The sequence below is a fragment of the Panthera uncia genome (assembly GCF_023721935.1).
Source record: "Panthera uncia isolate 11264 chromosome A3 unlocalized genomic scaffold, Puncia_PCG_1.0 HiC_scaffold_11, whole genome shotgun sequence".
NCBI lineage: Eukaryota > Metazoa > Chordata > Mammalia > Carnivora > Felidae > Panthera > Panthera uncia.
Genome location: NW_026057578.1, coordinates 87,230,017 through 87,248,756, shown reverse-complemented (window position 1 = coordinate 87,248,756; position 18,740 = coordinate 87,230,017). Strand labels below are relative to the sequence as shown.

General features: G+C 43.3%; 1 protein-coding gene across 4 annotated transcripts in view; it reads left to right on the top strand.

Moving 5' to 3' along the window:
* SFXN5 (sideroflexin 5) overlaps positions 1-18,740 on the top strand; it is a 117,174-nt gene that overhangs the window by 39,075 nt on the left and 59,359 nt on the right. For 3 of the 4 annotated variants that reach the window (XM_049651688.1, XM_049651689.1, XM_049651686.1), the window contains exons 4-6: positions 1,061-1,087; positions 1,561-1,615; positions 3,597-3,622. The exons of the other annotated variant lie outside the window; for it this stretch is intronic. In XM_049651688.1, coding sequence (XP_049507645.1) covers positions 1,061-1,087; positions 1,561-1,615; positions 3,597-3,622 — 108 coding nt within the window. The remainder of the gene's footprint in view (positions 1-1,060; positions 1,088-1,560; positions 1,616-3,596; positions 3,623-18,740) is intronic. 4 annotated transcript variants of the gene reach the window in all.

Here is an 18,740-nt window from a genome sequence, read left to right as displayed (position 1 = left end):
TTCTGCAGCTTAATTTATATTCCAGATGACAATGCTGCTATATAAATGAAGCGTAACTGAAGCGTTCTCTTGTAAAACTCAAATCAACTGTTGGCCACCTCCTCCCTCTCACCCCATACCTTCTTGCTCCTTTAAAAATGCCCCGCCTTTGGTTTGCCCATAAATTTTGACTCTGTTTGCTTGATTTCTTTTTGAAAGGTTTATCTTATCACATTTTAACATCTCTCAAATGGGATGAGTCTGTTAATTGATGGAGGTCTTGGCATTATGTTATACTTTTATTTCTTAGTAGGACATGCTAGTGTATCTTAGGATCAGTGATGTCTTAGATTCAATGAAATACAGCATTTGTGTCATTTGAAGGAACTGGCAATTGTTCTGTCCCTCCAGCCTGTCTCCTGTGCTGTGCTGGAGAGACCTCACTGCCCATTTGAAAGCAACTTCTCTTTATAACCTTGTTATAATAACAGCAACAATAGGAAAATAATGCCCACAGCAGTCGGCAGCAATAAAGCCCTTCCTGTGTGTCCAGCGCTGCGTCAGTCACTTTTCCTATTCCTCTTTAACAATGTTGGAGGCAGAGCTATTATCCGCATTCTACAGATGAGGAAATGGAGGTTCAGCGGAAGAAGTGGCAAAGCCAGGCATCCAGGCAGTCTGTCCAGCCTTGAAAAATCTGTGTTATGCTGCCTCTAGTGATTCTGGGAGACAATTAAAGTAACTTCATTGAAATCGGGACTTCATACCTGGCCATACCTTAGAATCAACTAGAGAATTGCTGGAAGAATTTTTCAAGTAATTTTACAACGCAGCCAGAGCAGAGGACCCTTGGTTGAAATGATCTGCATGAGAGACCCGAGCTCTGCTGTTCTGGGCTCCCTGATACCACAGCCCCAGGGATGCTGCCAGTCCTGGGGGCACAGGACAGCCTGAGGTTCTCAGGCCCTCCGAACTGGATCTCTTGGTTAAAATATGGGGCTTTGAGACTTTAAATTGATATGTGCTTTGAATTTTTGTCCTTTATTTTCTTTTCCTTTTTCTCTCCCTTCCTTCCTTGCAGCTCTGGAGTGCACAGAAAATCAAGCAGGTAATTCAATTTTGGATTCATTTCCTTCCCTCCTCTCTGCTCTCCTGGACCTTGCCCTGCGCTGTCCTGGGGAATCATGGCTGTGCTGCTCAGCCTTGCCCCTCCCATTTGCCACGTGCTGCCCTGCTGTCCCTTCTTCCCCAACACCCAGGACCTGAGTTTCTGAATGCCAGAGCTCAGTCCCCTTGCCTTCCCCTGGGCCCCTGAGCTCCTTCCCTGTGGGCTCCTTTACAAAATCCTTCTTACATGCCCACTAAATACTAGGCACAGGGGACAGAGGACCCAGTCCCACTCACCTGCATTCAGCTTTGAGCATTAATCAGGAAAAGTCCTGTTTGCTGCCCGTGTTTTGTTTCTCTTGCCTTGAATGGTGAGAAAGGACTGGCCTTCCAGTCCTCTGGGGAGAGCTCTCCTTTCCCTCCCTCCTCCTCCTCCCCACAGTCACCCTGTGCTCTGTTCCCTGCTCTTGCCAGGCTATTCTACACCCAGATACCAATGAGAAGATCTTCATGCCCTTTAGAATGTCAGGTAAGCCCCTGGGACCCTCCCAAATCTGCCCGGCCTCGGGCGCTTACCACGGTCACAGCTGCAGAAGCATCCAGATGCACCAACCTGAGGAGGGGCAGAACCCGTTACACACACGGCCGGTTTGCACCTCCGTATTCACCTTGGCTCGACCATACACGTCTCTGGCCAGGCCTTAGAATCACCTGTGGGGCTTTAAAAAAAAATGTGCCTGTCTGCCTTTTCTTCCTGAGCAGTTGGGGTGCAGTGGAGGCCTCCACAGGTGAATCTGGGGCTCCTTTTCCTGTTATACACCACCCACCTACGGCGGCAGCCTCAGGGATGATACCTGCTTCCGGCAAGCCCTATCTTCTCTCTCACCTACCTGTGCCTACTGTGCTCTTTCCTTGCAAACCACGCTCCCTTAAAGGCACTTAATCCCCAGGCTAACTCCCTGGTGTCCGATCCTGCTATTAACCTGTACTCCAGAATGCATGAACTGCATTAGCACTACTGTGCACACAGGGAGGGTGGATTCCCATTCTGTGGAGACCAGTGGTAGAGGGGCTGGGGTGGGAAAGTGGACATAAGATCCCTGCCCCCAGGAAGTCCCTGCCCCCAGGAAGTCCCTGCCCAGTGGTCACTAGAGGGAAGCTCTGTGTGCATGAGCTTAGTAGCCCAGAAAACACTTGCACACATGGGGCCTGGCCTAACGTGTTTGTCCTACCTATAGTTCCGAGAGGCCACAGGCCCTGTCCAGAGTCACACAGCAGAGGTCAGAGTCCCACCAGAGTGTTGATGCCTACTGCGTGGCATTTCTCAGTGCACTGGGGCACTCTTGCAGGGTGGGTGGGAGGGCTGTTGGCTGCTGCCTCGAGAAGTCCTCAGGTGGCTGGAGAAAGAGTCTCTACCAAGAGGTGTTCTCAGCTGAGGCAGTCAGGATCCCCACCCCCAGACAGCCTGACCTCATGTGAGTGAGAGAACAAACAACCACGTGACTTCACCGTGCTGAGGCATTGCGTGCCCACGGACCCTCCTTGCTTGGCTGTGAGGAACTCCCAGGTAGCAAAGGCCTCTGGCCGAGCATCTTGCAGCTACGGCTGTAGGTGCACCGGGCCACAGCATGCTCTCACCGGGGGCCTGGATCCTCTTGTAATTCTCCAGTCAAACCTGGGGCCCATCTCCAGAGGAATGCGGGCAGTGGAGTGACGGTTCATGTGCATGCGCAATTCTGCACAGTCAGGATGCTAACCTTTGCTTTAGATAACCCAGATAAGTGTGGTTCTCTGCTGTCCAGCCCGCCAGCTGACTGCCTGCCATAAGCTAGAGGCCAGGGACACAGGGCCGCCCACTGACAGTGGGAGGTGGAGGGCAGCAGACGGGGCCTCCGATAGTCCAGGGAAGCGAGCGGTGAGGAGACAGTGCCTGGGGCCTGCTCTACTGAGGATGTTTAGGCAGGGTAGGAGAGATTTTAAAGAGTACCCCTGGCAGTTAGAGGTGCACATCTCAAGTGTGTGGAGAGTTCCCCTTTCAGAACTGAAGTAAGGCTGTGTGCTAGAAAGGTAAGCTGAGAGAAGAAGGAGGGCATTCTGGGGCCTTTGAAGGCAGCGTGCTGTGTGTAGTGGGCGTGGGCAGGGGACACGGTGCCTCCTGGAGGAAATCATGGAAGGAACACCAACTGTAGCACCAAGTGCATGGTGTTCCCAGTGGTGGGCAGCCCTGCCCTCAGCAGAGGGCTTCAGAGTTTTGGAGGGAGAAGTATCTGGCCAAAGGGGGACAGAGAGAGAGGGTGGCTGGGGGACATGGGGGAGCCCTCCATCCTGGGGAGGGCTGAGCCGGGAAAAGCTCTGGGGGCTAGAGGTGCCTCCTGCCTCGCTGACCTGACCTCCCTCATCAGGACCATTGACAAGACCAAGTCTAGAGGTCTCTTCTGGTGCCTCTGTTGAGGGGTGGAGTGGGATGTGGGTGGGACTGTAAGACCTGACCCTTTCCTCTCCCCTCTCAGGTTACATTCCTTTTGGGACGCCAATTGTAAGTACTGCCTTCAAAGGGTTTTCTTTTCTAAAAAAGTGTTAATGTATAACTCTATATCGTAATAGAGTTATGTGATAGAGTAATATCATAAATATTTGAGATGTTGATTTAAGATTAATTCCTGGAGGGGAATTAGCAGGTAAAGTAGCATGCATGTCTTTTTAAATCTCTTGGTGTGTATTGTCGAACTTCTTTCCGCAAAAGTGTGCCAATGTGCACCTAAGACAGAGCCTCCAAGTACCTTTGTCCCTGCACGTTCCCATCCTGAGTATTGCCACTAGGACGTGCTCCTTACAAAAGACTTTTCCCAAAAAGCTTAGGAAGTCAGAAAATAAGCATGCCTGCTGAAACTTAAAGTTTAAAATTAACTCAGAGGGGTGCTTGGGTGGCTCAGTAGGTTAAGTATCTGACTTTGGCTCAGGTCATGATCTCACGGTTCGTGGGTTCGAGCCTCACATTGGGCTCTGTGCCGACACTCAGAACCTGGGGCCTGCTTTGGATCCTGTGTCTCGCTCTCTCTCGGCCCCTGCCCTGCTCACGCTCTGTCTCTCAAAGATAAATAAATGTTAAAAAAAATTAAAATTAACTCATAAAGGATTCAGTATTCTTTTTGTTTAGTTTTGGAATCAAGGTTAAGTTTGCTCGTTAAAATATATATATATATATATATGTGTATATATATATATATATATATATAAAACACATGTATAGAAGGGTGCATTCATCATAAATGTACAGTGTGGTACGTTTTCACAAAGCAAGTACATCCAAGTAACCTGCACTAGATTCAGAGCCTAGCAGCATCTCAGGAACCTCTCGTGTACCCCTCAGTCACTACCTCCACAGGGAATCACTTTTCTGACTTCCTTTACTATATTCCAATTTTGCCTATTACTGAATTTTATATAAAGGATATCACCAGGATGTACTTTTTTTGGTCTGTCTTCTTTCCCTCAAAATTATCTGTGGGACTCATCCATACTGTACGGACATCCATATTGACTCACCCATATTGGTGTATGTAGTATTTATTTGTTCTTTTTTCATTGCTTTCTGTGTCATATCGCCTTGTTAGAACTATATCAAAATTTACTTATCCATCCTCCTTATTTTCTGACTTCCTAAGCTTTTTGGGAAAACTCCCCTGTAAGTAGCATGTCCTGGTGACAATACTGGGGTTTGGAGTGAACAACAAACAGTGCTGCTTTGTACAAGTCTTTTAGAGGGTATTTTCCCTCACTTCTCCTGGATTATACCTACAGTGTTAAAGAGATAGCAATGAAATGCAGTGTGTAATCCTAGAGCTGGGATCGGGACCAGGGCAGGGGTATGTGTGAGATGGTATTGTGGTCTCTTGGAAAGTGAACATACATTACATATGATGTGAGTCAGTAACGTACTTGTTGGCGTTTCCTCCAAGAGAAATGAAGACATATGTCCTCACAAATTTCTGTACACAAATGTTTATAGTGGCTTTCTTCGTATTAGCCTAAAACTGAAAAAAGGTAAGAATGACCAACAGATAGTATATCTATCAGTGAAAACCTGACTGGGAACAGAGTCATTGCTTAGTCTGGAAGTTTCCTATATATCTCATAGGTCTCATTCCTTCTCTGTGTATTTGCAGACCCCCCCTTCTGTAAAAAAGCGTTTTCCCATCTGCCTTTCCCTTTTAATGTTTTTTAAATTATCAGTAAGTATGGTGGGTGTATTTTTTGTATTTGGTTGATAACAATTTACTTCTGTCATTATTCGTTTTCATATGCAGATTGTCCCAAATGTGACCAATAGGAAACCTTTAAAGCAGTTTCTCTGTCCATTTGACAAGTCCTCTTTATCCTCTGATACTTTAGTACTTTTTGGCACAATGTATAGATATTCCAGACTCATCTTGTGGTCTCTGCCCCAGTCCTGGAATCATGCATTTCTACAAACAGCTCTGATTCTCTTCAGAGAAGAATGGTATTTAGAAACCAAGATCTGAATGCTTAGGTGTGCTCACTGTTGCCGGAGCCTCATTGTTTCTAGGCCGTCTTAGCATGCATAGCTAGGAAATACCACTTCTTAAAAATGATGAGTTTATGCCAATACCTTTAATCCCAATCCAACATCTCAGAGGTCTTCCTTCCTCCCATTTCATATTTATATCCCCCTCCTCCCTGAATGAGAAGCCAACAAACATGCGTACTCGCTTACCAAATCTTGCACACAAATGAAAGAATTTCAGAATTGCTATATCAGTACTATTCCCCAAAAGTGTATTAAGTGAAGTTCAAGATTTCTTTGAAGTTCTTTTTGTCCTTGGACTCTATCCTCCTGAGGGTGTACAGTCACAGAATTGTGGTCAAAAGTTATTTGAAGTAATGTTTTTCTTCTGTGTGGTTATTTGTTTGATATACAGTTAGGTTTATTTGTTATTGTTGGCATTCAGTTTTAGTTGCTTTTCTGTTCTTATTGATTTTTGTTAATATCTAAAATATCAACATAAGTCAAAGCTATATAAAAAGGCATGATAAACGTTCCACTCCCTGGGGCATCTGGGTGGCTCAGTTGGTTGAGCATCTATTGATTTGGGCTTAGGTGATGATCACAGGGGCGTGGGATTGAGCCCTGCATTGGGCTCTGCACTGAGCACGGAGCCTGCTTGGGATCCTCTTTCTCTCTCCCTCTGCCCCTCTCTCCTGTGTGTGCTCTCTCTCTCTCTAAAATAAAATTTTTAAAAAGTTCCACTTCCCTTTTCACCTATCCTGTGTAGGTAAACAATTTTATCCGTCCTATTTCTTTTTCTAAAAATAAGCAGATACAAATATTCGTCCCATTTTTTCTTATACAAAAGGTAGCATTCTATATATACTCTTTTGCACATTGTTTTTTCCACTTAATCACATATTCTAGAAATCACGGCCCATCAGTTTATACAGGTCTTCCTTGTTCTGTTTTTTTTTTCTTTTTAACATTTGTTTATTTTTGAGAGAGTGCAAGGAGGGGAGGGGCAGAGAGAGGGGGACAGAGGATCCAAAGGGGGCTCTGCTGACAGCAGCAACAGCAGTGATGTGGGGCTTGAACTCACAAACTGCACGATCATGACCTGAGCTGAAGTCGGACGCTCAACCAACTGAGCCACCCAGGTGCCCCATCATTCTTTTTTTTAAATGGCTATCTAACTGTCTACTTTGTGGAAGTGGCATAATTTATTCAGCTAATTTCCTTCATATGGACATTGAGACTACGTCCACTATATTGCTATGATGAATTATGCCAGAATGGGTAATCTTGTGCATATTGTTTTGATATAGTTAGAGATATATCTTGAGGGTAAATTTCTAACTTCTGTGTAAGGACTAATTCAATAGACATTTCTGGAAACACTAAACAAGAAAAAAGAAGATGCAAATAAATAATATTAGGAATAAAAAGTACAGTAACTGTATATACAATGGAACTTTAAAAGATCAGAATGCATTAAACGATATGGGGTAATAAATCTGAAGACCTGGAAGAAAAGGGCACATTTCTAGGAAAGCACAGCTTCCCAAAGACCACCAAGCAAGAGGAAATATGGAATATGACTAGACTATGAATAACAAGAAATTAAATCAGTTGTTTAAAATATAGGCACCAGGGGCACCTGGGTGGCTCAGTCGGTTAAGCGTCCAACTTCGGCTCAGGTCATGATCTCGCGGTCCGTGGGTTCGAGCCCCGCATTGGGCTCTGTGCTGACAGCTCAGAGCCTAGAGCCTGTTTCAGATTCTGTGTCTCCCTCTTTCTCTGACCCTCCCCTGTTCATGCTCTCTCTCTGTCTCAAAAATAAATAAATGTTAAAAAAAATTAAAAAAAAAATATATGCACCAAAGAACGAACAAAACATAACCACTAGACCCCCATGATCTTCCAGATGACTACTCTTTATTTTTATTTTTATTTTTTTAATGTTTATTTATTTTTGAGAGAGAGAGACAGAGCACAAACAGGGGAGGGGCAGAGAGAGAGGGAGACAGAGAATCTGAAGCAGGCTTCAGGCTCTGAGCTGTCAGCACAGAGCCCGACGCAGGACTTGAACTCACAAACTGTGAGATCATGACCTGAGCCAAAGTTGGACCCTTAACTGGCTGAGCCACCCAAGTGCCCCTCTGGATGACTACTCTTAAAACAATAGCCAAACTCAATTTTCATTATACTCAAGAAAGAGGATAAAAAGAAGAAATGTTCCCAGTTCATTCATGAGGCACTTTGAGACCAATACCAAAGAACTGAATGGAAGAAAGAAAAATTGTATGCTAATATCACTTATGAAATTACAAATAGAAGTCCAAATGAAATAACAAATTGAATCCAGCAATGCATTAAGACATGTCATAACCGATTTTTACTAAGAATGATAACATTAGGAATATATTAATAGAGTTCATCACATTAACAAATTAAAGGAGAAATGTGATAATCTCAGTACATTTAGAAAAATGATTTGGTAAAATGAAACATAACTCCATTTATGACTTTTTTTTTTAAAGAGCAGATTAGATTCAGAAGGGAACGTTGTTAATTTATAGAGGGTCTATCCAAAAAAAAAAAAAATCCCAACCCCAAAGCAAGCAACATTCTTAAAGACGAAACAGATGAAGGTAAATTCTTAATGTCTGGGACAGGGTAAGAGTATCTGATATCCAACATTTTCCTGGAAGACTAGCAAATACAGTAACACATGACAAAATAAATCAGTAGTAATAGGATTGGAAAGGAAGAAACAAGAACATTCATGAGCATAGGCAAACTATTAGAACTAGTATTTTTGAAGATGTCTGGATGTAAGATCAGTATATAAAACATTATTATAGGCCTTTGGACCTATAAAAAACGTCTAGAATATAATGTTTAAAAAAAGGTAGTATTTACAATAGCACTTAAAACTATAAGGTACCATAGCAACATTTTTTTTTTTTTTTTGGATAGGAAACAGTAAAACTGCTTTTATTTGAAAACAACATGATTGTGTACATAGAAAATCCTAAGGAATTTTCCAAAAAGTGGCTAGAATTAATAAATAAACTTAACAAGGTAGCAGGCTACAAGGTCAATATACAAAAATCAATTATATTTCTATATACCAGCAGCAAAAAGCCTTATACATCATTTACAATGACATAAAAGATATAAAATCTTCAAGAATAAATGCTTCAGAGGTTATACAAGATTTCTCCGCTGAAAATTACATGTGTTGCTGAGAGAAATGAAGGAAGACCTCAGTAAAGTCAGATATATACCTTGTTTGTGGATTGAGAGTCAATAGTGTTAAAATGTTAATTTTCTCCAAATTGAGCCATAGATTCAACACAATCCCATCAAAATCTCAAGATCTTTGCTGTAGAAATTTACTAGTTAGCCTAAAATTTATGTGAGAATTAAAAAAGACCTAGAATAAGCAAAACAATTTTTTATTTTTTTAATTTTTTAAAAATATAATTTATTGTCAAACTGGCTAACATACAGTGTGTAAAGTGTGCTCTTGGTTTTTGGGGTTGATTCCCATGGTTTATCGCTTATATACAATACCCAGTGCTCATCCCAACAAGTGCCCTCCTCTATGCCCATTACCCATTTTCCCCTCCCCCACCCCCTATCAACCCTCAGTTTGTTCTCTGTATTTAAGAACCTCTTATGGTTTGCCTCTCTCCCTCTCTGTTTGTAACTATTTTTTCCCCTTCCCTTTCTCCATGGTCTTCTGCTAAGTTTCTCAAGATCCACATATGAGTGAAAACATATGATATCAGTCTTTCTCTGACTAACTTATTTCACTTAGCATAATACCTTCCAGTTCCAGCTACATTGCTGCAAATGGCATGATTTCATTCTTTCTCACTGCCAAGTAGTATTCCATTGTATATATAAACCACATCTTCTTTAATTTTTAAAAAATGTTTATTTATATTTGAGAGAGAGAGAGAGAGAGACAGAGTGTGAGCAGGGCAGGGGCAGAGAGAGAGGGAGACACAGAATCCAAAGCGGGCTCCAGGCTCTGAGCTGTCAGCACAGAGCCCGATGCAGAGTTCGAACCCATGAGCTGTGAGATCATAACCTGAGCCAAAGTTGGACGCTTAACCGACTGAGCCACCCAGGTGCCCCTGAATGGACATTTTTCTAAAGAAGACATACAGGTAGCTCACAGACACCTGAAAAGATGCTCAACATCATGCATCATCAGGAAAATGCAAATCAAAACCATGAGAGGGGCGTTTGGGTGGCTCAGTCAGTTAAGCATCCAACTTCGGCTCAGGTCATGATCTCACAGCTCGTGGGTTCGAGCCCCATTGGGCTCTGTGCTGACAGCTCAGCGCCTGGAGCCTGCTTCAGATTCTGTGTCTCCCTCTCTCTCTGCTCCTCCCCCTCTCAAAAATAAGTAAACATTAAAATTTAAAAAAACATAATGAGATATCACCTTACCCCTGTCAGAATGGCTGAAACCAAAAAGATAAAATAATAAATGTTGGTGAAGATGTGGAGAGAAAGGAACCCTTGTGCACTATTGGTGAGAATGTAAATAGGTGCAGCCACTGTAGAAAACAGCATGAAGGTTCTCAAAAAATTAAAAATAGAAATACCATATGATCCAATGATCCCATTACTGCATATTTACCCAAAGAATATGAAAACACTAATTCAAAAAGATACGTGCACACCTATGTTTATTGCAGCATTATTTACAATAGCCAAGGTATAGAAACAATTCAAGTGTCCATCCTGAATGGATAGGGAAGATGTGGTATATCTATATGTGGGACATTACTCATCCATAACAAGGATGAGATCTTGCCATTTGTGACAACAGGGATAGACCTAGAAAGTATCATGCTAAGTGAAATAAGTTAGACAAAGAAAGACAAATACCATATGATTTCACTTATATGTGGAATCTAAAAAACAACAACAACAAACAAAACAAAAAAACAAATGAGTAACCAAAAAGCAGAAGCAGACCTATAATTACAGAGAACAAACTGTTGTTAAGCCAGAGGGAAGGGGGTGGGGAGGTGCGCAAAATGGGTAAAGGGGACTGGGAGATCAGGCTTCCAGGTATGGTATGAAAAAGTTACGGGAATAAAAGATTTAGCATAGGGAATATAGTCGATGGTACTGTAATAGCGATGCATGGTGACAGAGCTCTCTATTTCTCTCTCTCACATGCACACACAAAGTATCCCTGTTTCAATGAATATTGTCTTGAATTCTACTTCATCTTATATCAGTGTTTCTATTCCTTTTTTGTTTATTTGCTCTGTAAATCATTGCCCACACCTTTATATGAGTGACATTTTGTTTCTGCATTTTTTGTATTGTATGTCTCTTGACAAAATGTAGCTGAGTTTTACTTCTTCACTCAGTTTGAGAAACACTGTCTTTAATTTTAATAATAAACGGAACCCATTCATATTTGTTCTGCTACTGGTTATTGTGACTACTTATCCCAGCCATGAAATAGTTTGTTGTTGGTTTATTAAGCTTTGCTATTGTTTCCACTTCCTTTCCTGATTTGTACTAGAGTGACCTTTTCAATGGTCCTTTGGTTTCTTAAGTAGTTTGGAAGGGAAACATCCTACTTTTCTCTAATTACTGTTCATCTGTAATATTTTATAGAGTGGTTCTATTATATTTACCCTATATTAATAATAAATTATTCAATTAATAATTGAATAATAAATACGACCTCCTTAACCCTCCCCACATAGGAAGAGACTTTTTTTTAATGTTTATTTTTGAGAGAGAGAGAGAGACAGAGTGCAAGCAGTGGAAGGGAAGGGAGAGAGGAAGACACAGAATCTGAAGCAGACTCTAGGCTCCAAGCTGTGAGCATAGAGCCTGTCATGGGGCTCGAACCCACAAACTGTGAGATCTTGAGCTGAGCCAAAGTTGGATGCTTAACTGACTGAGCCGCCCAGGTGCCCTGGAAGAGACTTTTAACATACCATTTTCCTCTATTCTCTGCTTTACCATTTTACCCATACACACCTGCCAAGATTTTGGAGATAATCTGGAATCTCATCAGATTTTTGAATCTTTGCTTAATTAATACCTGTATGAAACTTCACAATTATTTAGGCTGTGTGTGTGTGTGTGTGTGTGTGTGTGTGTGTGTGTGCGCATTCTATGTTTGGCTAGAGCACGTCTGTGAATAATATTCAGAGTGTGTGGGCAATATACTTTTTGAGTCCTTGCATATCTGGAAATGTATTTTTTTTCTCTCTCATACATGAACAATAGTTGGCCTGATTCTCTTTTCCTTTGTAGGTAAACCTCCCCCACTCCCCTTAGGATCCTTTGGTATTTTTTCTTTTTATCTTTGGAGTTCAGAAATATCCTCAGGATTAAAAAAAAATCTTCTCTGTATATTTTATAAAATTATACAAGTAATACATGAATATGTTCTTTGGAATTCAAAAATACCACCAAGACTTTTTAAAGAATATTTTTAAAGTTATACAAGTAATACATGAATATGTTCTCTCAGCTCAGAATTCAAACAACGCAAAAAAAGTAGAAATTCCTCTGACAAGTCTCAATCCCAAATCTGCTCCTAGAAGTAACCTCTGTTAGAACTTTGATGTGAATTTTCAGGTTTTTTTCTAGGCATTTGCATATATATGAATCATCATTTAAACGTTCTTTTTTGTTTTGTATTTTTTCCATTAAAAATACAACAGTATACTTATTTGTCTACAATTAGCTTATTACATTTAGTAATTTGGCTACATAAAGATCTGGTTCATCATTCATTCATTCGTTTTTTCCTGCTGAGTAATATTCTCTCCCCCAGTGATGGACTTAGGTTGTTTCTGATTATTTGCTATTAGAAATAACAGTGCTGTGAGGCTCCTGGGTAGTTCAGTCAGTTGAACGTCCAACTCTTGATTTCAGCTCAATTCATGATCCCAGGGTTGTGGGATTGAGCCCTGCATTGGGCTCCATGCTGAGCATGGAGCCTGCTTGAGATTCTCTCTCTCTCTCTCCCTCTCTCTCTCTCTCTCTCTCTCTCTCTCTCTCTCCCTCCCTCTCCCTCTGCCCCCTCCCCTGCTTACCTGCTCTCTCTCTTTCTAAAACAAATAAACAAACAAAAAAGAAATAACAGCACTGTGAAAAATTCTTGTGAAATTCTTCTCACCCAAGTATGAAGATTTCTCAAAGGCCCATTCTAGAAAGTGAATTTGCTGTGTAAATAGGTATACACATTTGCATTTTTGATAGCTATTGCCAAATTTCCCTTCAGGAAGGCTACATTTCACTACACGTTAGTAACATTGGTATTTATATTTTTAGATTTTTTTTTTTTATGACAACCTGATGGGAGAAAGGTAGCATCTCACTATGGTTTTAGTTTTTGTTTCCCTGAATACCAAAAAGCTTGTGCTTCTTTTCATCTATGTACTTACCATTTATATTTCCTCTTCTGTGAATTACCTGTTCACATCCTTTGTCCATTCTTCCATTGGCTGTATTTTCCAAATTAATTTTAAGAGTTCTTTATATATTGGGTACTAATCCTTTGAATTATATACATTGCAGATCTCTTCCAGCTATTTTCTCTTCATTCTTTGGTGTCTTTGTTGTGGAAAGTTTTAAATATTGACATTTTAAAATATAACAATCTTTCCTTGGATGGGTTTTGAGTTCTGTCCCCCCCCCCCTTGTCACCTTCATCTCCTTTATTAAAATTACCAGATTTGTGAGGTTCGTGTCTAGGAATCAACTCTTGGATGTATTGATCAATTCTTCTATTTTCATCTTCTAATTTATTCATTTCTGCTTTTGTTTTTATAATATCCTTTTTCCCTCTTTCCCTTGGTTTATTTGTGGTGTTTTAGTTTGGTTTGTTTTTTTTACTTTTTATCTCAAATACTTTATTTATGCTCATTCTTTCTTTCTAATAAAAATTCTTGGGGCTGTGAATTTGCTTCTGAGTATATCTTAATACCTAGCTGTATCTAATATGTGTTTGTATACAGTGATACATATTTTTATTTTCTAAATAAGTTTGAAATTTCTGTTTTGACTCTTCTTTAATCAGGTAGCCAGAAGAACACATTTTGAATTGCAAGTGGTTTATTTTTTACAAATGTGTTCTTTTCTTATTATTTTCTACTGTGTTGTATTTTCAGAGAGAATGATTCTGCCATTGGAGATGTATTGTGGTTTTCTCTGTAGCATACTATACGATTATACCAGTTAGGAATAGGACCATCTGCATATTAAAAATTTCAAAATAACAGTGGCTTAAAGAAAATAATTTATTACTCTCTCATGTCAAAGAAGTTTGGAGGTAAGTGGATCCCCGTAATGCTACCAGGAACCCAGACTTCCATATTTCTGCACCATTCTCAGTGCTGGCTTCTGTCATCAGAATCCCCTCATAGCCCAATACGGTTGTCAGAGTTCTAGCCATCCATATTAAAGAGTCAGAGTTCACATCCATATTAAAGGGAAGAGTAAAAGAATGTACTTCCCAACAGAGTCAGTTCCCTTTATGGAGACTTCTTCAATCTCTCATACAACATTTCTGTTTATATTTCATGCAGAATCTCCCAACTATAGGAATTCTGTTAGTAAGCAAGAAGAGAAGAATGGTTGATATGTAGGCAAAGAAGACTCTGCCATAATAATTTTAATAAATATTCCATCAACACTTGAGAAAGAAAGATGCATCATTTAGCAATATTGTTTCTTTGCAAACCAGAGAAGTTGAATTTGGGGCTCATTTCCCCATAAGAGGCCAACTGGATCCTCACATAATTAATGGGTGCCATCAACTAGGATGAACTAGATAACCCATGGGATACCAGCACTGTCTCTAGTTGACAAGGTGTTATTGAGGACACCCCATTAATTTCCACTCTCTTCTTCCTACCCAAGACAAGTCAATTATCTCAGGGTCCCTACAGCCTTGGAGGCATCCTGGGAACTTGGGTGCCGTCCACTCTTGTGTTATTCAGGGGTTTACTGCTAAAGCAGATGCTGTGAATGTCCTATGAGGACCAATCCTCTCCCAGCCTGGAACAAGCACCCCTGTGAATAAATGTGTAGTGTATGGGAATACGGTGCCCTGGCTCTGAGATCTGTATGAACACTTGATTGAGGTGAATGGGCAGCGAGAGCTGGGACATCTCCCAGTAGGCCTCAGTGGCAGCCAGAGCCAAAATGGCAATGCTCACCCAGTCCCCACTTCCTAGTCCCAAATATTCATATTCCAGGATTCAGAATAGCTGGCCCAGAGACCAGGTCCTGAAAAGAGCCACTGGATGAGGCACACCTGTAGCCTTCTATCCTGGCACTTTAACGTGCCTAAGAATTCAGAGGGCTCACTTTCTCATTCCCTCCTGGGCCACTGGCTTGCCTTGTATGGAAGGGGCACCATGGCCGTTCCGGCCTTCTACCAGAGCCTGGCTCCCTCTAGCCACATCAGCTTCCCTAAGGCCCCCACCATCACCTGGTAGCACTGAACATCTCAGCAAATGCCTGGTCTGAAGGGGAGTGAAGGTTCCAGTCCACACCTTAGGGAAGCCCCTGGTGTGATAGAATGCGTAAGAAATATATACATGCAGAAGCCACTAAAATGCTTACCAAAATAGAAATGGGGTGCTGGCAAATGTGCTAGGAACCGGGTCCCTGAGTTATGAAGGGAAGGGGTGATTAAGGCTGGCAGATGCCTCAACTGAGATGCTTCTGGAAGCAGCATCCACGCTTCCTGCCTAGGTGAGCATCCCCAGCCCTGACCCCCGTGTTGTTCCCGCCTTGCCTGAGAGTAACCCCGCCCCCACCCTGCTCGCTCTCCAGAGCTCAGGAGAAGCGAGCTGGTTTTCTCCCAGAGGCTGGTGCCAGTTTAGTCAGCAGATTTCACAGATCCACTGGCACCCGTGTAACGTCTTATTTTAAGCTTAACATTTGAAGATGGGAACTTTTCCCCCTTTGGTGTGTGGCAAAGAGATCCCAATTTATACATAAGCATGGTGGCTAAGCCAGGGCACCAAGGCTGTTCCCCAGGCTAGTGCAGTTCATGCTACCTCTTCCTTGGGTACCTTCCCAGAAGAACCCCGCCAACCGTGGTTGCTTAGAAGTGGCAGTTCTGTTCCCAGGTTTCCACTAAGAGGTGTGCAGCACTGTCCTTTCCATGCACGTGCGGCTGGGGAGAGGCAGGGCCAGTGTTCCGAACCCTGTCCTATTCTCTCTGCATTTTCCCACCTGCCAGCCTGCACCCTGCACCCTTGGCTACCATAATGTCGCAGATGCCAGCTTTCTCTTGCGGGCCCGAGCTTCTCTCAGGGGCCATTTGTGTCTCCCTCCTCACCTCTGCACTCCCCGTGATGCTGCTGTCCTCCTCTCCCCTCCCCCTGTCGTTCTCAAACCCTCAAAACTCAAGGCTCCAATCTCCCGTATCCAGGTGGGAGACTGAGGGGGCCAGACCGGGAGCATCCGGTCAGTGAGTCCAGTGGCCTTGGGTTACATCCAAACCAGATCTCTGTCTTGGGACATTCAGAGCTTGGATTCTATGCTCTGAACCCTGCACTGCATGTGCGTACACGGACTTAAAAGCCTCAGAGGGTGCAGGTGTGGGTCACTTCACCTCCAGGGGGAGGAGGGGTAGACCACAGAGGGTTCATTTCACGTGAGGATTTGGCTGTGTCCCAGAGCCTTTGCGGTGTCTCCCAACCCTCCTCATCCCAGACTCTGCTTTTTCACACATTTAAATGCCAATCACAATTTCTCCCTGGCCTACCTCCGTTGTAACCCGACAGCAGTCAGTTTGGCCTGGTTCGCACCAGAGGTGTTACTCAGTTAAGCTGGAATTGACCAGTCAGGGACAAACATTCATTGGATACACGATATTCTCTTTAACTGGTTGGGATCCTTTAAATAGCACCCCTCATGCACTGAAGTGTTACTTTTCAGATCGTTAGCCGCATAAATCAGAAGATGGAGACAAAGTAGAAGGAAAAAACAGGCAAATTGTTGAGTACTGGGGCCTGTGGTAGGTCTTTCAAAAATGAAAAGGGACATTTTGGAATTGAGTGAGTCAGTATGGAGGACACAGGTACGATGCCAGAGGACTGTCGCTTTGCCAGTGAGGACTCCCAGGTATGTGAGCAGTGAATGTCGATGGTTTCACCCGTCGGAAGCCTCTGGAAGTTCTTGAGGAAGACAGACTTTAAGTAGACAGATTCTTACCACGGAGAACCAATACTGCCAAGAAGGCAGGCAGGGTGCTGAGGGAGCGAATGACAGGGGACCTAACTCCTCTTGAGGGTCAGGGAAAACTTCCTGAAGGAAGTGACAACTAGGCTGAAACCTGGAGGGTGAGGAGGGATTAGCCGAGTAGAGAAGGGGTGGAGATGACAGGGACAGTGCTGTACCCTGTACTTATCCCCTGACTTGAGTTTCACCACCTCATTGTTTTGACACACACTGTGCTTCCTCTCTGGATTTTCTGTGCTTTTTTCTTTTAAGTTTATTTATTTATTTTGAGAGGGAGAGAGAGAGAGAGAGAGAGGGAGAGAGAGAGAGAGAGGAAGGCGAGGAGGGACAGAGAGAGAGGGAGAGAGAGAGAATCCCAAGCAGGTTCTGCACTGTCAGCGCAGAGCCTGATAGAGGGCTTGAACTCATGAGATCATGACCTGAGCTGAAACCAAGAGTCGGATGCTTAACTTCCTGAGCCACCCGGGTGCCCCTGGATTTTCTGTACTTATAAAACATCTTTCTCCTACTGCTTGACTCTGTTTTGCATGGCAGCAGCCTGAAGGAGTGAGGGCTGCTCAGTTCTCTCTTTCTGAGCATCGTAGGACATTGTGACCAGCGGCCTTGCTCTCCTGTCTTCATCTTCAGCCATTCGCGTCCCACCTCTGGCCAAGCAGATCAGGATATTTGGGGGTGCCCCTCTCCCACATTGAGACCTTATCTCTCTGCAGAGGTTAGAATACTCTGAAGGAGGAAGCCTGGAGTAAAGGTGTGAGCCAGTTGCCATCTGGGTGCCATTGGCCCCATTCCGGATTCTGTCCTGAGATGAGCCTCAGGCACAAACCCCCCATCTTCCTGGCTGGCCAGGCAGCCCCAGAGTTGAGCTATTGGTCACCAGGTGGAGTGATAAGCTGGGCTGCTCAGGAACCAATCTCACTAGTGAAGGCATAATTCAAGGGCATTAATAATGGTATGGAATTCTGAATCAGAAAGGACATCATCTGCAGCCTTCCTATGTGGCAATCCCTGTATTTAAACAGCTATTGCTACCTCCATGCTGTGTGGCAAACATCCGCAGAATTTCTGTGGCGACCATAAGAATTTGTTCTTAGAGGTCCGTGGTTACCTGGGGTCTAGCTGCGTTCGACTGTGCTTGACTGAGGCGGTACTACGTGCCATTGCAGGTCTGGGGTCAACCGGGAGTCAGCCAACGCAGACTGTACTTTGCTTCAAACGTCTCTCCTCCTCCTTTGATGAGGCCTCTGAGGCCTGGGCTCCGAACTGGCACACTGCCACTTCCTCCCACATGCTTTTGGCCACAGCAAGACATATATGTCCAAGCCAAGCCACGCCAAGAGCATGGAAATATATTCTTCCCGTGTCAAGGGCATGGATGCAGGGAGGAGTGAAGAATCGGGACCTAAAACTAATCTGCCCCTCTCTCCAAGAGCGTGCCCTCATGCAATGCAGGGTTTTAATACAAGGAGTAAGGAGGAAATGGGTGATGGTGGTCATGGTCACAGTCCATCATAGATCTTTTGCCTGGCCAAGAATTCATGTTCTTAATAATGAATTAGTAATGTTCTTCCAGTGTGTAGTGTGGACCCAGCTTTGTGCTGAGCGCTTTGGGGGACATCAGAGAGAAAAACCCTGATTCTACCTTCAGGAGCTCACTATTGAGGGATGAGGCTTGTGTTCAAGGACAAGATGGGGGCAAGATGAAGCTCGATTGCGTCATGCAGCCTGTGGAGTTCAGAGAAAGGAGAGACCGGCAAAAACTAGAAAAGGATGAGACAGGAGGAGAGGAATGATACGGACACCTTATACCTAGTGAGCACTTGCTGCCCACCAAACCCTGGGCCGAATTCTTTCCATGCCTTGCTCCTTCTCATGGCCATCCAGA